The sequence below is a fragment of the Rana temporaria genome, chromosome 4 (assembly GCF_905171775.1).
Source record: "Rana temporaria chromosome 4, aRanTem1.1, whole genome shotgun sequence".
Classification (NCBI taxonomy): Eukaryota; Metazoa; Chordata; class Amphibia; order Anura; family Ranidae; genus Rana; species Rana temporaria.
In genome coordinates, this window is record NC_053492.1 from 318,279,434 (window position 1) to 318,295,988 (window position 16,555).

Genomic DNA, 16,555 nt, shown 5'->3' on the forward strand with positions numbered 1-16,555 from the left:
CCTACTACCCCACTGGAAGTGCAATTTCAAGTGTCTAACGTTCTGCAAGTAATTTGTACCTGATCCAGAATTCAGTATTGTTGCTTAGTACAGCCCTCAAAAATTCCACTCGCCTACTAGCATTTGGCGAGTGGATTTAAGCTGGGGGCGAGTGATGACAGGGCTGCATGACCAATTTCCCTCCAATCTGTGCCTACACTTAGGCCCCGTACACACGACCAGTTTCCTCGGCAGAATTCAGCTTCCGACCGAGTTTCTGGCTGAATTCTGCCGAGAAACCCGGCCGTGTGTACACTTTCGGCCGAGGAAGCCGACGAGGACCTCGGCGAGGAAATAGAGAACACGTTCTCTATTTCCTCGTTGTTCTATGGGAGCTCTCGTCCCGCCGAGCTCCTCGGCGGCTTCAGGGCTGAACTGGCCGAGGAACTCGATGTGTTTGGCACGTCGAGTTCCTCGGCTGTGTGTACGAGGCCTTAGAGTCCCAATGAGATTGGCGGCCGAAGAGGAAAGGTGCATGCTCGGGAAAAGTAGTCTGGTGAGCCGCGCACAGGCAGAGCAGTACACAGGTGCTCTACTTACAATTCTCATTAAGCCATGGGACCTAACAGTATGACCTCTCTGAGCCTGCTCCCCTCCCCCGGGCCCCGACCAATGTAGCTGGAGAGCAGAAAGTAATGAGTGAGGTGGAGGATTGCAAAAATTACCACTCGGCGCAGCGCTCACTGAAAGTAGCCCTGACATGAGAGCGGCAGCCTTCTAGTTTGTGCAGTTTTCTTCTCCTTGTGCTCTATGTAAGTGTCCAACAGTTTAGCCTGAGCACTGTGAACAGACTGGTCTCAATGTGTGCTGTGCGCTGTCAGTGTGCTGTGCAGTTGTGTGGATCTCAGCGCTGGATTGTACTCCCTCCCGCTGTGCTGCAGCTCCTCTCCATTCTGCCAGCCTGAATAAAAGGGGGAAGTGGGGACATGCAAGCGTGGAGCCGCACACACAGGCTCCTGATGATGAGATGAATGGGAGAGAGAGAGAGAGGATGGATGGGAGTTGCAGAGGAGACAGCAAGAGAATGGGGAAGAGACCCAGTTCTAGTGCCCTGTCACTCTGGTCTGCCCCCAGTGCCCTGTCACTCTGGTCTGCCCCCAGTGCCCTGTCACTCTGGTCTGCCCCCAGTGCCCTGTCACTCTGGTCTGCCCCCAGTGCCCTGTCCCATTTTGTTAAAGTTGTTGTTGGTAATATTTAACCACTTCCCGACCTCCTCATGTACATATACGTCAGCAGAATGGCACAGACAGGCACATGTACGTACCTGTACGTCCTCTGCTAGACGTGGGTGGGGGGTCCGATCGGGACCCCCCTGGTACATGCGGAGGTCGGGTCCGCTCGGGGAGCGATCCGGGACGACGGCGCGGCTATTTGTTTTTAGCCGCTCCGTCGCGATCGCTCCCCGGAGCTGAAGAACGGGGAGAGCCGTGTGTAAACACGGCTTCCCCGTGCTTCACTGTGGCGGCGCATCGATCGGGTGATCCCCTTTATTAGGGGAGATCCGATCGATGATGTCATTCCTACAGTCACACCCCCCTACACTAGTAAACACACACACAGTGATCCCTAAATGTTACAGCGCCCCCTGTGTTTAACTCCCAAACTGCAACTGTCATTTTCACAATAAAGAATGCAATTTAAATGCATTTTTTGCTGTGAAAATGACAATGGTCCCAAAAATGGGTCAAAATTGTCCGAAGTGTCCGCCATAATGTCGCAGTCACGAAAAAAATCGCTGATCGCCGCCATTAGTAGTAAAAAAAAATAAAAATGCAAAAAAACTATCCCCCATTTTGTAAACGCTATAAATTTTGCGCAAACCAACCGATAAACGATTATTGCAATTTTTTTTACCAAAAATAGGTAGAAGAATACGTATCGGCCTAAAGTGAGGAAAAAAAAAAAATATTTATGTTTTTGGGGGATATTTATTACAGCAAAAAGTTAAAAATAATTTTTTCCAAAATTGTCGCTCTATTTTTGTTTATAGCGCAAAAAATAAAAACCGCAGAGGTGATCAAATACCACCAAAAGAAAGCTCTATTTGTGGGGAAAAAAGGACGCCAATTTTGTTTGGGAGCCACGTTGCACGACCGCGCAATTGTCTGTTAAAGCGACGCAGTCCCGAACTGTAAAAACCCCTTGGGTCTTTAGGCAGCAATATGGTCCGGGGCTTAAGTGGTTAATTTTTTAACTTGATTCTGCATAAAACATTGTCATTCCATGAGATAATCTACGAGGGCGTGTTTACGGGTGCAATTAGGCGCAGGGCAGTGTATGAATTAGGTGGGGCAACTGGTGGCGAGTAACTCTTGAGGCCTGGCTAGTAGCTCAGGACTTGAAATTTTGAGCCCTGGCTTAGTACATTGTATTTTTTTTTAAATGTACCGTACTTAAAGTAGGGATGTTGAACAACTTTGTTTACCTCTATGTAAACTGTGAAAAATAAAGACTGCTGTGCCGCTTATTCCAGTGGAATGTGTTTATGGGAATATTATGGTCATTACTGCTTTTAAATCATTCAGTCTTTGATATGTATTTTGACACATTAAACTTATTGTTGGGTTTAAATGCCATTTAAATTTTTTTACCAAACTTCCACTGGATATAACAGAATTTCTAAACATTTCAGTGCTCATCTAGTGTGGCGAATATTGTATTTCTCCAAACATTATTAGAGAAGATACGTATGGCATTTAGTGTCAGTACACCTAATCATGCATTTCCTTTATGTTCTTCTTTGCAGAAAGCAAAACTGAGCCTTCTAACGTGATTGTGGCACAAACAGAGAATACAAATGTGGAACTATGAGATGAATGTCAAGCCATTGTTTTTTGTATATAGAATGGCATTACATTGGTACATAAACAAAAACAGGATCAGTACAAGGTACTTATTTTTTCCCCAGACAAGACTGAATTGAGAAATATAAATTATTACTGAGCTACAGAACTCAAGAAATGGAATGTGGTCTTCAATTATTGGTTTTAAACTCCTATAATAAAATATTTCAAGTATTACTATGTGATGAGTTCCTAAAATGTTCATCTTGTCATTTTTATCCTCTTTATGCAACTATTCTTTTGCTAATCACTGGTCTTGGTTTAATATTGGTTCAACCATTTTCTATGTTCAGTTTATTTCTAGGTTATTAATGTACATAATAAATTGATAATAAATTAAAACGTGTATGATTTTTCTGTTGTAGGTATCATTTGTATAACACATTAAGAAATTATTTTGAAATTGCAGACAAAGCAGTTGTTTTGAGCATCATTAGAAATGAAAAGGTAGTTCAGGCATAGTGTGCTTGAAATCCACAGATTACCTATGCTGCTGCCATTCATAAATAAATAGCAAAACCCTGCAAACTATATATTTTTGCGGAGGACATATGTGGGCAGAGGAACTAAATTTACCACTTATGAATATGCTTAGCAGCGTTTCTCAACCTTTTTTTTTTAGTCAAGGCACCATTTAAAATTATGGACAATCACGAGGCACCCTTACCAAATTATGGACAGTCTTAAGGCACTCCATCCTAAAATGTAAAAATCTATTTCAATTAGTTGTACATAATGAAGCAACATCCACACATGTAGGACCCCCAACATTAATGGTGCAATTGGTACTGACTAGCATTCCAATGTTTCTCTTCTTCCTCAGTTTTTCTCCATCACTCAGCTAACGTGACCCCAGTACTGATGGAGAGAGGCAAGGGAGGGTCAAACAAGTCTGCTATGCAGAAAACTGACAGCTTCCTTATCAACTGATGAGGTCATTGGTCATTAGCAGGTTGGCAGCTAGAAGGTTATAATGGTGCACAATGAAAACTTGTGGCTTTGTGCAACTAAAAGGCAGGCTTCATCTACCCGCTAACTTGTATCCAATTGCAGGGACATTTTTAGGCATTTTGCCATGGCACCCCTGTAGAAACCTCAAGGCACCTTGGTTAAAAAAGGCTGGCTTAGAGGACTGATGAGCACTGGGATGATTTCATTAATGTGCCGATTCTCCTTCATTGCTTGAATAGCAGAATTTGGGAAGTCAGATGACCATTTTTTTTTACAGGATTGTACATCTTTACACTTCTAATCTTTTCATTAGCATATATTACAATCAAAAATGATGTGTTCAGTTCAGTGAAGGTTTTATGTTGATCTCCTAAATGTAATCACTGCACATGATATGATATGACAAATTTAGTAGTATTTAATTTAGTAGTTTAATTCACAGGTGTCAAACACACGGCCCGTGGGCCGAATCGGGGCCATTTCATGCGGCCCTCGCACCTCTCCTGCAGCTGCAGGAGAGCTCCAGTCCTCCTCTGGTCCTCCTCCAGACCCTTACGTTCTGCTTTCAAGCAATGCATCCAGCTTCTTCCCAGCAGCATAAGGAAAGGGGGTGCACTGTGATGTAAGGGAGAGTAGGGGACTCAACTTCTGATGGTGGGGTGGCTCTTGACATCTAATATATGGGGAGGAAGTTCCCTGGACATCTAATGTTACAGATGCAACCGACCCTTTTGAGGGCAATCATAATGCTGATATGGCCCACAATGAAATTGAGTTTGACACCCCTGGTTCAATTCATAAGATTAACACTGGATTTTTTACATACTGCTGCCCTCTGAATGTCATTTAACTGTAAGGTTCTACACTGTTAACAAGGGAAGGCCTTGCAATTTCTAGTGCAGGTTTCCTTTAAAATAACTACATAAATTAAGTGACTCAACCCAAAGAAGTAATAAAGTTATTGTTTATATAACATTTAATATAACACACCACAATACAAAGTGAAATGGCACAGTAACATCACATAATAAAGAACATTATGATTTAACGTTTCTTTTCTTGCTGGCAGTGATGCTTCCTTTGTGCAGATGAGCTTATGTTTGCAATGTACTCTTTGTAAAATCAAATTTTGAAAAAACTCCAAACCCGGATAAGCGGGAAGAAAGTTGAGTAAAACTTTCCTTCTTAACCAAAGAAGGCAGATGTTTTATTAGCAGATATGTACCTCCACATGCTAATGCAATACTGGATATGAAGATCCCCACATTTACAATCTGTGGGGGAAAAAAAAAACATATTTATAAATATGCATGTGGATACTACACTGCCACATCAAAGAGGTGTGATCTCCAACTCTTAAAACTTTCAGCTTTTTTTAAGTTTGGGACAATACATTATAGCAATGCAAAATGTAGAAAAAGGCTCACCCGAAGGAAGCCCCTTCTTCAAAGGGTAAAGCAACAAATTATAAACAGAAAGCCTTTACAAAAAAAAGCTAAAAACTTACAAAAATAAACACAAGGGGGGTTATTTACTAAAGGCAAATCCACTTTGCACTACAAGTGCAAACTACACTTAACTACTTCCCGACCAGCCGCCGACGTTTGGGAGCCACGTTGCACGACCGCGCAATTGTCAGTTAAAGCGACGCAGTGCCGAATCGCAAAAAGTGCTCTGGTCTTTGACCAGCAATATGGTCCGGGGGTTAAGTGGTTAAAATTGCACTGAAAGTGTACTTGAAAGTTTAGTCGCTGTATTTTAGCTTGCACATGACTGGATAATAAAATCAGCAGAGCTTCCCATCATTTCAGATCTACACTTCAGATTTACAACGACTGCACTTCCAAGTGCACTTTCAGTGCCATTTCAAGTGGATTTGCCTTTCGGAAATAGCCCCCAATGCCAGCTGCTCTGATTTATTTGAAAGTTGCAAAACAGAAAGATACATGTGGGAAGGTAATATATGATACAATACAAAAAGTCCCGGGAACACTTTTGAGCTGTTATCCTGCCCAAGTGCAGCATTTTTTTGCTATAAATGTCTTCAAACCAAAATCAACTTTTTTCAAATTATTAATAGTAATAATAATAATAATAATAATAATAATAATAGACACAAAACATACTATTAAAGGCTCTATTAATAGCTTCTTATATCTTCAAACTATATGCATTTACATGAACTTGAGTCCTGCCTACCTTATTTTGCCTCTTCCAGCGCAAGATCACTTCATGGTATCGTATTCTGCTGAAAGTTACCTAAAACAAAATATGCTGATAAATATGTGTATTTTTTTGGGAAAATAACACAGAATTCCTGTTTTTTTTTATATATATATATATATATATATATATATATATATATATATTTTATTTAATAATAAATATAGGTTTTTAACCAAAATATCTCACATATAACAGTCTTAAACATGATACACTATCTTCACATAATGAAAAATCTTTAATAAATGATCTCTCAGTAAAAAAGGTAATTAAAAAGGTAAAAAAATTGCTTTTTTGTGTGAATTCTATGATGTTTCCTGTGTAATTCTAACACTATTAGATGAGCGAGTCAAACAAAATGAAACTTAAACTCTCTGCTGGGCAAATATCTAATGCAGGCCAAAAGACAAGTAGCTTTTTTGTTCAGCCAAGAAAGAAAAAAAGAAAAAAAGAAAAAGAAAGAAAAAAGAAAGAAAATAGTGTTACATTTCCTCATACACACATGGACTCAATGTGGATGGGGGAATGTTCCCTGCTGCACCTTTGTACTCTGACAGCAGGGAGACTTCCCCACTATCAGAATACACTGATCAGTGCCACCTGCCATGCATTACAGGGTGTTTGACATGGAAGGTGTGATATTTTAGGGAGTCAGGAGCAAGGCCTCTTCTGCAAGATTGGATGATGTAAAATATTCCTCTGCTTCTCCTCATCTTCTTGTATAACCTCCTGCCATTATCAACCCTTCGTAGCAAGGATCATGTAGGATCAAAGCAACAGATTTATCAGTTTCTTCACTCCACTGCATGGGGTGGGTAAGTGCTTTGTTCATGATATAAACTAGATTAACCCATTCATGACCAGGTTTTTTAAAGCTTAACTGTAAGGTTATACACTGTTAACAAGGGCAGGCCACACAATGTGGATGGAGGGAAAGGATGTGCTGGAACTGGAGAAAATCCAGAGAAGGGCAAAAAAATTAATATGGGGACTGGAGGACATAAATTATGAGGAACGACTACAAGTGCTAAATTTGTTGTCCCTGGAGAAAAGACACTTGAGAGAAGATTTGATTGTGATATACAAATATCTCAACAGGGATCCCAGCGTAAGTATGAAACTTTTCAGTCCCAAGGAGAGTAAGAGGACATGGGGGCACACAATAAGACTGGAAGAGAAGTGGTTTAACCTTAAGCTGTGTGGGGGTTTTTTCACTGTCAGGGCGGTAAGGATGTGGAACTCTCTTCCACAATTGGTGGTGTCAGCAGGAAGTATGGATGGTTTTAAAAGACTCTTGGATGTGCATCTTAGCAAAAACAATATAGGGGGGATATGGGAAATAATTTTTCTACAAACACACACCTACACAGGTTGAACTGTATGGACTGTTTTCTTTATTCAACCTTACCATTTATGCAAGTATGTATGTAGCTACATATGGTATAGTATACAGTACTGTGTTCCAGCAGTAGAATGGGGACATGCCATTGTGCTCCTTGAACAAAAATCAGCTCAGACTGAGTGCTTTTCTGTCATACACAGGAAGTATTATTTATCATCAATAAATACTAGGCTTCTCCAGGTTGGCTGAGATGGAGAGGTCATCCACCCACATTGGCCAATCAGAAGAAGCCCTGTATTAACTGCCAAAATGCAAGGTTCCCAATGCTCAGCTTGACCATTTTGTTGCAAGAGTGGTATGTCCCTCTGCTGTTGCCGGAAAACACAGTGCTGTCTATTCTATGTAGCGGATACTACGTACAGCTTATACAGAGCTCCCAGTGGGCACATTTGTTAGTGAGGACCATTTCAGTCAGCTTGGTCCAAATAAACTATTTAAAGTCACAAGAAACCCAGAGTTAGGCTTCAACTTTCTTAAAGTGTTACAAAGTTATACCTCTTATGGGGCCTATTTTTTTCAATGATAACTTTGTCTTTGCAAAAAGGCATAGCACAGTTTTTGCAAAGATTAATACGTTCACCCACATTAAAAAAAATATATAAAAATGTAAGTTTATTAATTACTTTTCTGCAGAGTGGGCGGAATTCACAGGCTCCTTCACTGTTTAAATCCCAGCCAAAAGTCCAGGGCTGAAGTAAGTAAAAAATAAACTACAAAGTAGGAAGATATCACTGCCCCTGTGCTAGCACAATTTACAAGTCCCACTGCAGAGATGCTGTGGCAGATGAGACTTGTACCGTTCCATTCACAGATCCCTGTGAATGGGTCTGTGAATGAATGGTGCAACTGAGCAGGGGTTAAATAAAAAAATAAAATCAATGGGATGCTGCAGGGAGGGGGAACCCATAATTCAGATAAGTGGAGGGGGCATGTTTTACTGGATGTTATATTCCAAATAAGGTTGTAACAATAACTGCTAAATAAGCCACTTTAATTATTCAGACTATTGAGTATGCAATAATAAAATGGAGCTGCGCTAATTGAAAATGGTGAAGTGTTATGACCATATGTTCATACAACACAAAAAAACATATAGCGTGCATAAATCTTGAAATTGATTCCAACACCACAAAATAAATGATATGAATTAGTCCGTAACCCATAGCCACATGCGCAAGATCTTGATATAACTTGTGACACCATAAACTCGTGCACCTCCACCACATGAAATGCGTGCTTACAAGAGGCAAGCTAGCATGGGCTCGCAGCTGTTAACCTTGCCAGGGCCTTGATCCAAATGGTATGGAAATGGCAGCTCCCAAGATGTGGATGGGGCAGGAACACACAGCAAACGACCAGGGAGACTGGATCATTCAATGGTCACGAATAAGGACCAAAAGTTAACCCAGAATAGAAAGGAGCTCACCATAGTGTAAATCGTAATATGAACATTTATTAGAAATGAAAAGTTTCACTTACACACAATAAGAGATACAATTTCAAAGATTGTAAAAGCCGGCCGGCAAGCAAACACCCGTCCTCTAAGGTACAGTGCCTTGCGAAAGTATTCGGCCCCCTTGAACTTGGCGACCTTTTGCCACATTTCAGGCTTCAAACATAAAGATATAAAACTGTAATTTTTTTTGAAGAATCAACAACAAGTGGGACACAATCATGAAGTGGAACGAAATTTATTGGATATTTCAAACTTTTTAAACAAATAAAAAACTGAAAAATTGGGCGTGCAAAATTATTCAGCCCCCTTAAGTTAATACTTTGTAGCGCCACCTTTTGCTGCGATTACAGCTGTAAGTCGCTTGGGGTAGGTCTCTATCAGTTTTGCACATCGAGAGACTGACATTTTTGCCCATTCCTCCTTGTAAAACAGCTCGAGCTCAGTGAGGTTGGATGGAGAGCGTTTGTGAACAGCAGTTTTCAGTTCTTTCCACAGATTCTCGATTGGATTCAGGTCTGGACTTTGACTTGGCCATTCTACCACCTGGATATGTTTGTTTGTGAACCATTCCATTGTAGATTTTGCTTTATGTTTTAGATCATTGTCTTGTTGGAAGACAAATCTCTTTCCCAGTCTCAGGTCTTTTGCAGACTCCATCAGGTTTTCTTCCAGATTGGTCCTGTATTTGGCTCCATCCATCTTCCCAACAATTTTAACCATCTTCCCTGTCCCTGCTGAAGAAAAGCAGGCCCAAACCATGATGCTGCCATCACCATGTTTGACAGGGGGATGGTGTGTTCAGGGTGATGAGCTCTGTTGCTTTTACGCCAAACATAACGTTTTGCATTGTTGCCAAAAAGTTTGATTTTGGTTTCATCTGACCAGAGCACCTTCTTCCACATGTTTGGTGTGTCTCCCAGGTGGCTTGTGGCAAACTTTAAACAACACTTTTTATTTAACACTTCTTGCCAGGGGCGTACCTAGGGCCTTTGGCACCCGGGGCCCATCCTATATCTGGCACACCCCCAACTGTAAAATATAAAAACACCCACAAGAAAACACCCTCCTCTGCCAAGATCAGCGTTATTGAATTCTGTTGTTTTTTTTTTAAGAAATGGCGCTGTTGGCTGCCGAGTAAACCGGAAGTGACAATGTGCTGTCACTTCTGGGTTTCTACATCGAAGACCCGGTCAAAGGCATATCCGGCTTTGTTCGGGTCTCCAGCCAGCCGGTGGCTCAGGTTTCTGGGTGGGATGGGAGACCTGGGCGGAGCTGTGGGGGGATTTTGACGTCCCCTCCCACTGCTTGTAATAACAGCCGATGCTGTTCATCCATGGCAGCCAGTGACAATAGATGGGACAGGACAGAGGTGTCAGTCACTCAGGTGTGAGCAGATCCCACAATTTTGGACAGATCGTGTCACGGTCAGGGAAGTGGAGAGCTGGACTGGAGCTGCTATGAGGGAGACTTTAGAGTGAGATGGGGAGACACTGTCAATACAAGGCATGGCCCATACTTTGCATTGTCTGCCGTCCTCAGGGACAGATCCAGAGATCGCACTTTATAACAATCTCTGGATTGGATCTGTCCCTGGGGACAGCAGACAATGGCATCATTGTCATTGATGATTTGATTCGGGTTTTGGAACTGACCTGCTGACAAGGCGTGTTGCTTGCTGGACCGCAGACGGGATCTGATGGCCACAGGGAAGATGGCAAGATGCTTTGGTGACATGCTGCTTGCTGGACAGGTCTGATGGCTGCAAGATGTGGGTGTAGGTCAATTTATGTCACCTTGGCAGCAGATAAGCTCATCTACTCTATACCTGAGTGGTGAACAAAGCAACACCCCCCCCCCTTTATCAGGTAAGCTCACAGCTCAGCTACTATAGGTGGGTGGTGGTCACACAGCAATATACAGCACATGCCTCCATTCTGTAACCTGTACATAGCACACGCCTCCATTCTGTAACCTGTACATAGCACACGCCTCCATTCTGTAACCTGTACATAGCACACGCCTCCATTCTGTAACCTGTACATAGCACACGCCTCCATTCTGTAACCTGTACATAGCACACGCCTCCATTCTACAACCAGTACATAGCACATGCCTGCATTCTACAACCAGTACATAGCACATGCCTGCATTCTACAACCAGTACATAGCACAGACACACACCAGCCTCTTCTCACAACCCATACACCCCCCTATCATCAGCTCACCTGGGGCTCTCAGTTTAAGACTCCAGAAGTTGGTGTGGACACAGTGTGTAACAGCAGCAGCCACCCCCGCGCTGAATGACACACTCAGCTCGGCTTCTCAGCAGCGGTGGGTGGAGCTAGCAGGGGAAAACAGAAACCAGACTGTCACGTACCTTACCAGAGGCCGAAGTGCTGAGAGGGCTTCCCTTGCGACTGAGTGCAGAACGCCCCCTGGAGGTGAGACAGGGGGTGCTGTGCCCGGAGATGCAGGGGTTGCCAGCTGCGACTTGCTGAGAAGGTGTAGAAGCTCAGCTATCCACCAGGATACGTAGTTAGGCAGGGGTACCACGGAAGTACCAGATGAGGTAGGTACGCAGGGAAACCCAGGGGCGGAGTCAGGAGCCAAGCCAGAAGTCATGCACAGGAAGCAGGATGTAGTTGGAGTAGGTCAGAAGGCAAGCCGAGGTCATACACTGGAACAATCAGGCAGGAACAGGATAAGGGTAATCCGAAAGACAAGCCGGGGTCATACACTGGAGAAGTCAGGTCAGGCAAGCCGGGTCGTCAACAGGTAAACAGGAACACAGGAACAAGGGCTCAGGAACACACAAAGGCTAACGATCATGCAGCAGTTGGTAACTGCTGCAGCAAGTCTTTAAATAGGGCACTGACGCCAGGAGTCCCGCCCGCATTGCGTGCGTACTGGCGCACACGCGTGCGCAGTGAAGAATACAGGATTTGCAGAGTTGTTGCCCGTTTGCGCGCGCATGCGCGTTGCGCGCATTTGCGCGCGCATGCGCACTGCGCTTGCTGGTCCGTGAATAGCACGTCTGACAGCTCTTCCACGGTTGGTTCCCTGACACAGACCATACCATTTCGGCCACAGCACTGGGGGTGTTCCAGCTAACAGAAAAAATACTAAACAGTGCAGCCAGAGCCAGGGAGGCCCTTGGGAGTCTGTTAGACAGTGTCACCTGACCTCGGTGCAGAGTGCACCCCCATAGCAATGTCACCCGGCCACTGACACCCCCCAATGTGTGGCACCCTTGGGCGGACCTCCCCCCCCCCCCCTGCTTGGTACGCCCCTGCTTCTTGCCACTCTTTCATAAAGGCCAGATTTGTGCAGTATACGACTGATTGTTGTCCTATGGACAGAGTCTCCCACCTCAGCTGTAGATCTCTGCAGTTCATTCATTCAGAGTGATAATGGGCCTCTTGGCTGCATCTCTGATCAGTCTTCTCTTTGTATGAGCTGAAAGTTTAGAGGGAATGCCAGGTCTTCGTAGATTTGCAGTGGTCTGATACTCCTTCCATTTCAATATTATCGCTTGCACAGTGCTCCTTGGGATGTTTAAAGCTTGGGAAATCTTTTTGTATCCAAATCCGGCTTTATACTTCTCCACAACAGTATCTCGAACCTGTCTGGTGTGTTCCTTGTTCTTCATGATGCTCTCTGCGCTTTAAACGGACCTCTGAGACTATCACAGTGCAGGTGCATTTATACGGACACTTGATTACACACAGGTGGATTCTATTTATCATCATTAGTCATTTAGTTCAACATTGGATCATTCAGAGATCCTCGCTAAACTTCTGGAGAGAGTTTGCTGCACTGAAAGTAAAGGGGCGGAATAATTTTGCACGCCCAATTTTTCATTTTTTTATTTGTTAAAAAAGTTTGAAATATCCAATAAATTTCGTTCCACTTCAGGATTGTGTCCCACTTGTTGATTCTTCAAAAAAAATTACAGTTTTATATCTTTATGTTTGAAGCCTGAAATGTGGCAAAACGTCGCAAAGTTCAAGGGGGCCGAATACTTTCGCAAGGCACTGTACACAGCTCAATGACATCAGCATGCCACTCCTCCCGAAGTGCATTTCGTCACACTTCGACGTTGTCCTGGGGCACCTGGCAAGTATTTGGGTGCTGCCATTTCCATTCATTTGGATCAAGGCCCTGGCGGGGTTTACACATGGCTGTGTTAGCTTCCCTCGGTAAGCACGCATTTCATGTTGTGGAGGTGCGCAAGTTTATGGTGTCGTCAAAAGTTATATCAAGATCTAACACATGTGGCTATGGTTTATGGACTAATTAATTTCATTTATTTTGTGGTGTTGGAAGCAATTTCAAGACTTATGCACACTATATGATTTTTTCTGTTGTATGAACTTATGGTCATACCACTTCAATTTTCAATTAGCGCAGCTCCATTTTATTATTTCCTATTTGCATATGTGTGTATCTCATATTGAGCTGCTGCTGTTCCTTTTTCTTATTTGTATTGCTCACTTAGTGTGGTAATTTCCCCACATTCTTTGTAGACATTGTAGTTACACTGCTTATTCAAAATACAGTATAATGTATATGAAAAAAAAAAAAAATTTTTTACCATTGTGTAAAGAGGAATAAAAGTAGAAGGCATTAGGGTGTGAAGAAAATTGTCCAAATATTTTCGAAAAATGAACCATTTGGAATTTACATGAGCCCGCATCTGTTAAAATAATAAATAAAAAAAGCTGTTGTAAGAAAGAGATTACATTTAAAAAAAATATTAGTCATGAAAAAAAAAAAAAAAAAACAGTTTTGTTATAACTGTCTGTTACCAGGACTCAGAGTATATTTACAGCCTTTCATGGAGATTAACAAGCAAAACATAACCCTTAGGCCTCATGCGTGTTGGACGTTATAAAAACACCAGTAGTGTTACCTGTAGAAAGTTGTAGCTGTAGAATGAGTTTTGCAGTGACTTTGCAGTAGCGGTTTTTAACTTTTTTTAACAAAACTATATTCACACAAAAAGAGAATAGCTCAAAAACGCTCATAAATGCAGAATATAATTTTTTTTAGCTTTTATCAGAGTTAGAGCATTTTTTACAGCTGAAAACACCTCTTCAAACCCACTAGTTCTGGAGTTTTTTCCAGACCGAAAACACCCCTGCCAAAACGCTGATAAAAGCCTATTTGTGCTTGGACACATAGGATAACATGCTAGGGAGCTTACGGCTGCAGAATAAAAGTGCCTAAAGCCTAAAACAGCAGCTTTAAAAAAGGTCCAGTGTGCATGAGGCCCATTACATGGACTGTTCAAGCAAGAAGTTGCGCTATGGTTAAAAAAATAAAACTGAATGCTCCAAACACCAGTGATCAAATAAATCCAAATGTGAGGCGTGTACTCCTTAGTGATATCCACACCATCCACCTCCGTATAGTATGTGATACTTCAGATGACAACTCCACCATAAAGTGCTTACTTACCAGCTTGCACAGACCTCCTATTACAGAAGGTCAGTAACGCTTGAGGCTTCAAACCCAGCCAGGGCCTTTAAATCCTCTGCAAAACTCATGTAGACTTACGGACCACCCGTCCAGGAAGCGATATGGTTCCCAAAATTTAAATGGTTTACCATAACATAAAATCCCTAACTTTTATTGGAGTATACAAAGTTTTGCACAAATTGTATATGTGCCTTAAAACAAGATAAACCAGCCAGCCGTAATAGCATCACCCGTCCTTCTGGGACTCAACACAGTCAGCACGTTGCTCAGACCTACGCATTTCGTCATAGGCCGATGTCCTTCTGGGATGAGTGTCCCAGGCAGCGTCAGCCTTTGATGAAACATGTAGAATAGTGCCCCGAATGACGTCAGCCTATGACAAAAAGTGTTGAGTTGAGCAACTTGCTGACGTCACCGCAACTTTTGAGTGCTGCTACTACGGCCGGATTATCTTGTTTTAAGGTGCATATACAATTCATTTGATGCAAGTGCAATACTTAGTATACTCTAACAAAAAGTTAAGGATTTTTTGCTATAGTGAGCCTTTTATATTTTGGGAACCATATCGCTTCCCGGATGTGTAGTCCATAAGTCCACAAGGCAGTTCTCCAGAGGATGTAAAGGCCCTGGCTGGGTTTGAAGCCATAAGCGATACAGACCTTCTGTGATAGGAGGTTTGTGCAAGCTGGTAAGTGAGCACTTTATCTATGGTGGAGGTGTCATCTGAAGTATCATATACTGTATGGTGGTGGACGGTGTGGCTATCGCTAAGGAATACATGCCTCACATTTGAATTTATTTGATCACTAGTGTTTGGAGCATTACGTTTTCTTTTTTAACCATAGCGCAACTCCTTGTTTGAACATTTGCTTTGGGACTGTGCCATATCTCACAGAAGAATTGTTGCTCTAACGTTTTTTGTACATATATGGTTTTAGCGCAGTTTCTCCCTATGTTTTTGATGTTTCCATTACATGGATTAATTACAATGAGTGATGAGGCTCACTGCCGTTTCATCGGATCTGCTTAATATGATCACCTAGATACTTTGCTGAGCAATCAAGATGCATCCCGGGGGAAAACTGCTGCTGAAAATAATAGAAGAGGTTTAAATATTGTGAATTTCAACAGACTGTGGCCCTTTTGTCAAGAAACCCCCTTCAAGCCCTGTACACACGGCCAGGAATCCCATCAGGAAAAAAACGTTGGTTTCCTGACGGGATTCCTGGCAAGCTTGGCTTGCCAAGCCGTGCATACAGATGACCATTCAAAAGAACCGCCGTTCTTTTGAATGGCAAGAACGTGGTGACGTCATCGACTACGACGAGCCTGCGCTCATCACATTCGATGCTGTCGCCGCCATCTTGCTACACCCTACACTATGCCTTGTATGCTACCGGGCTTGCGTCGAAGGCTTATCGAGCATGCGCAAGTTTACCTTTGGACAGGTAAGCATACAGACGACCAGTTTTCTTGGCAGGAAACACTCTGCCGGGAATCCCAACTAGAAAATAGAGAGCCAGGTTCTTCATTTTGCCGTTGGGATTCCTGGCTGATGGGAAAACTGCTAGGGAGCATACACACGGACCGGGATTCCCAGCCAAATGCTCTCCTGGCAGTTTTCCTGCCGGGAAAACCGGTGGTGTGTATGAGGCTTCAAAGGGCTTTCTACTCCTCAGCAGAGCAAATTTTTTTTTTTTACCAAAAACCAATGCTTTGTTTACAGCTAGACAACAAACACAAAAAGTATTACTATAGAGAAAATACAGATTTTTTTGTTATACAACTACTAGTTTCAAAGTGAATGTCCTAGTCTTACTAGCTTGGGGTTGATGTGCCATGGCAGGACATTGGAGAGGAACAGTATGAGGGTATATGTTAAATGTTGTATGTGGAGGCACAGTACAGGGGAAGTGATTGAAACCGGGTAGAGGAGAAGTCAAATGGGTTCTGGATGAGGGGGAAAGGTGCTGATCAGGGGACGGCAGAAAGAGAGAAACAGTATGGGAATGGGGGAAAAAGCTAAAGGCAAATGAAAAGTGAAGTACTAAAGTACTGAGTGTCCCTTTAGCAGGAGTAACGGTACAGAGGGACATTGAAATGGAAGAGAGAACCAAAACCGAAGTACTGTGTAGATGAACAAGAGAAGCAATGCATAAG

At 42.8% G+C, this 16,555-nt stretch overlaps 2 protein-coding genes across 2 annotated transcripts in view; one reads left to right on the forward strand and one right to left on the reverse strand.

Annotated features, from left to right (window-relative positions):
- The window catches only part of FMN2 (formin 2), a 152,041-nt gene extending 148,817 nt beyond the window's left edge, over window positions 1-3,224 (forward strand). Inside the window, exon 18 of the mRNA XM_040350649.1 lies at window positions 2,786-3,224. Within this exon, the coding sequence (XP_040206583.1) occupies window positions 2,786-2,812 (27 nt within the window). The 3' untranslated portion in view covers window positions 2,813-3,224. The remainder of the gene's footprint in view (window positions 1-2,785) is intronic.
- Window positions 3,225-4,780: 1,556 nt separating this feature from the next.
- Window positions 4,781-16,555, reverse strand: part of KMO (kynurenine 3-monooxygenase) — an 83,767-nt gene continuing 71,992 nt past the window's right edge. The window contains exons 13-15 of the mRNA XM_040350650.1: window positions 13,509-13,610; window positions 6,033-6,092; window positions 4,781-5,107 (exon numbers count right to left, since the gene is read on the reverse strand). Of these exons, the coding sequence (XP_040206584.1) occupies window positions 4,928-5,107; window positions 6,033-6,092; window positions 13,509-13,610 (342 nt within the window). The 3' untranslated portion in view covers window positions 4,781-4,927. The remainder of the gene's footprint in view (window positions 5,108-6,032; window positions 6,093-13,508; window positions 13,611-16,555) is intronic.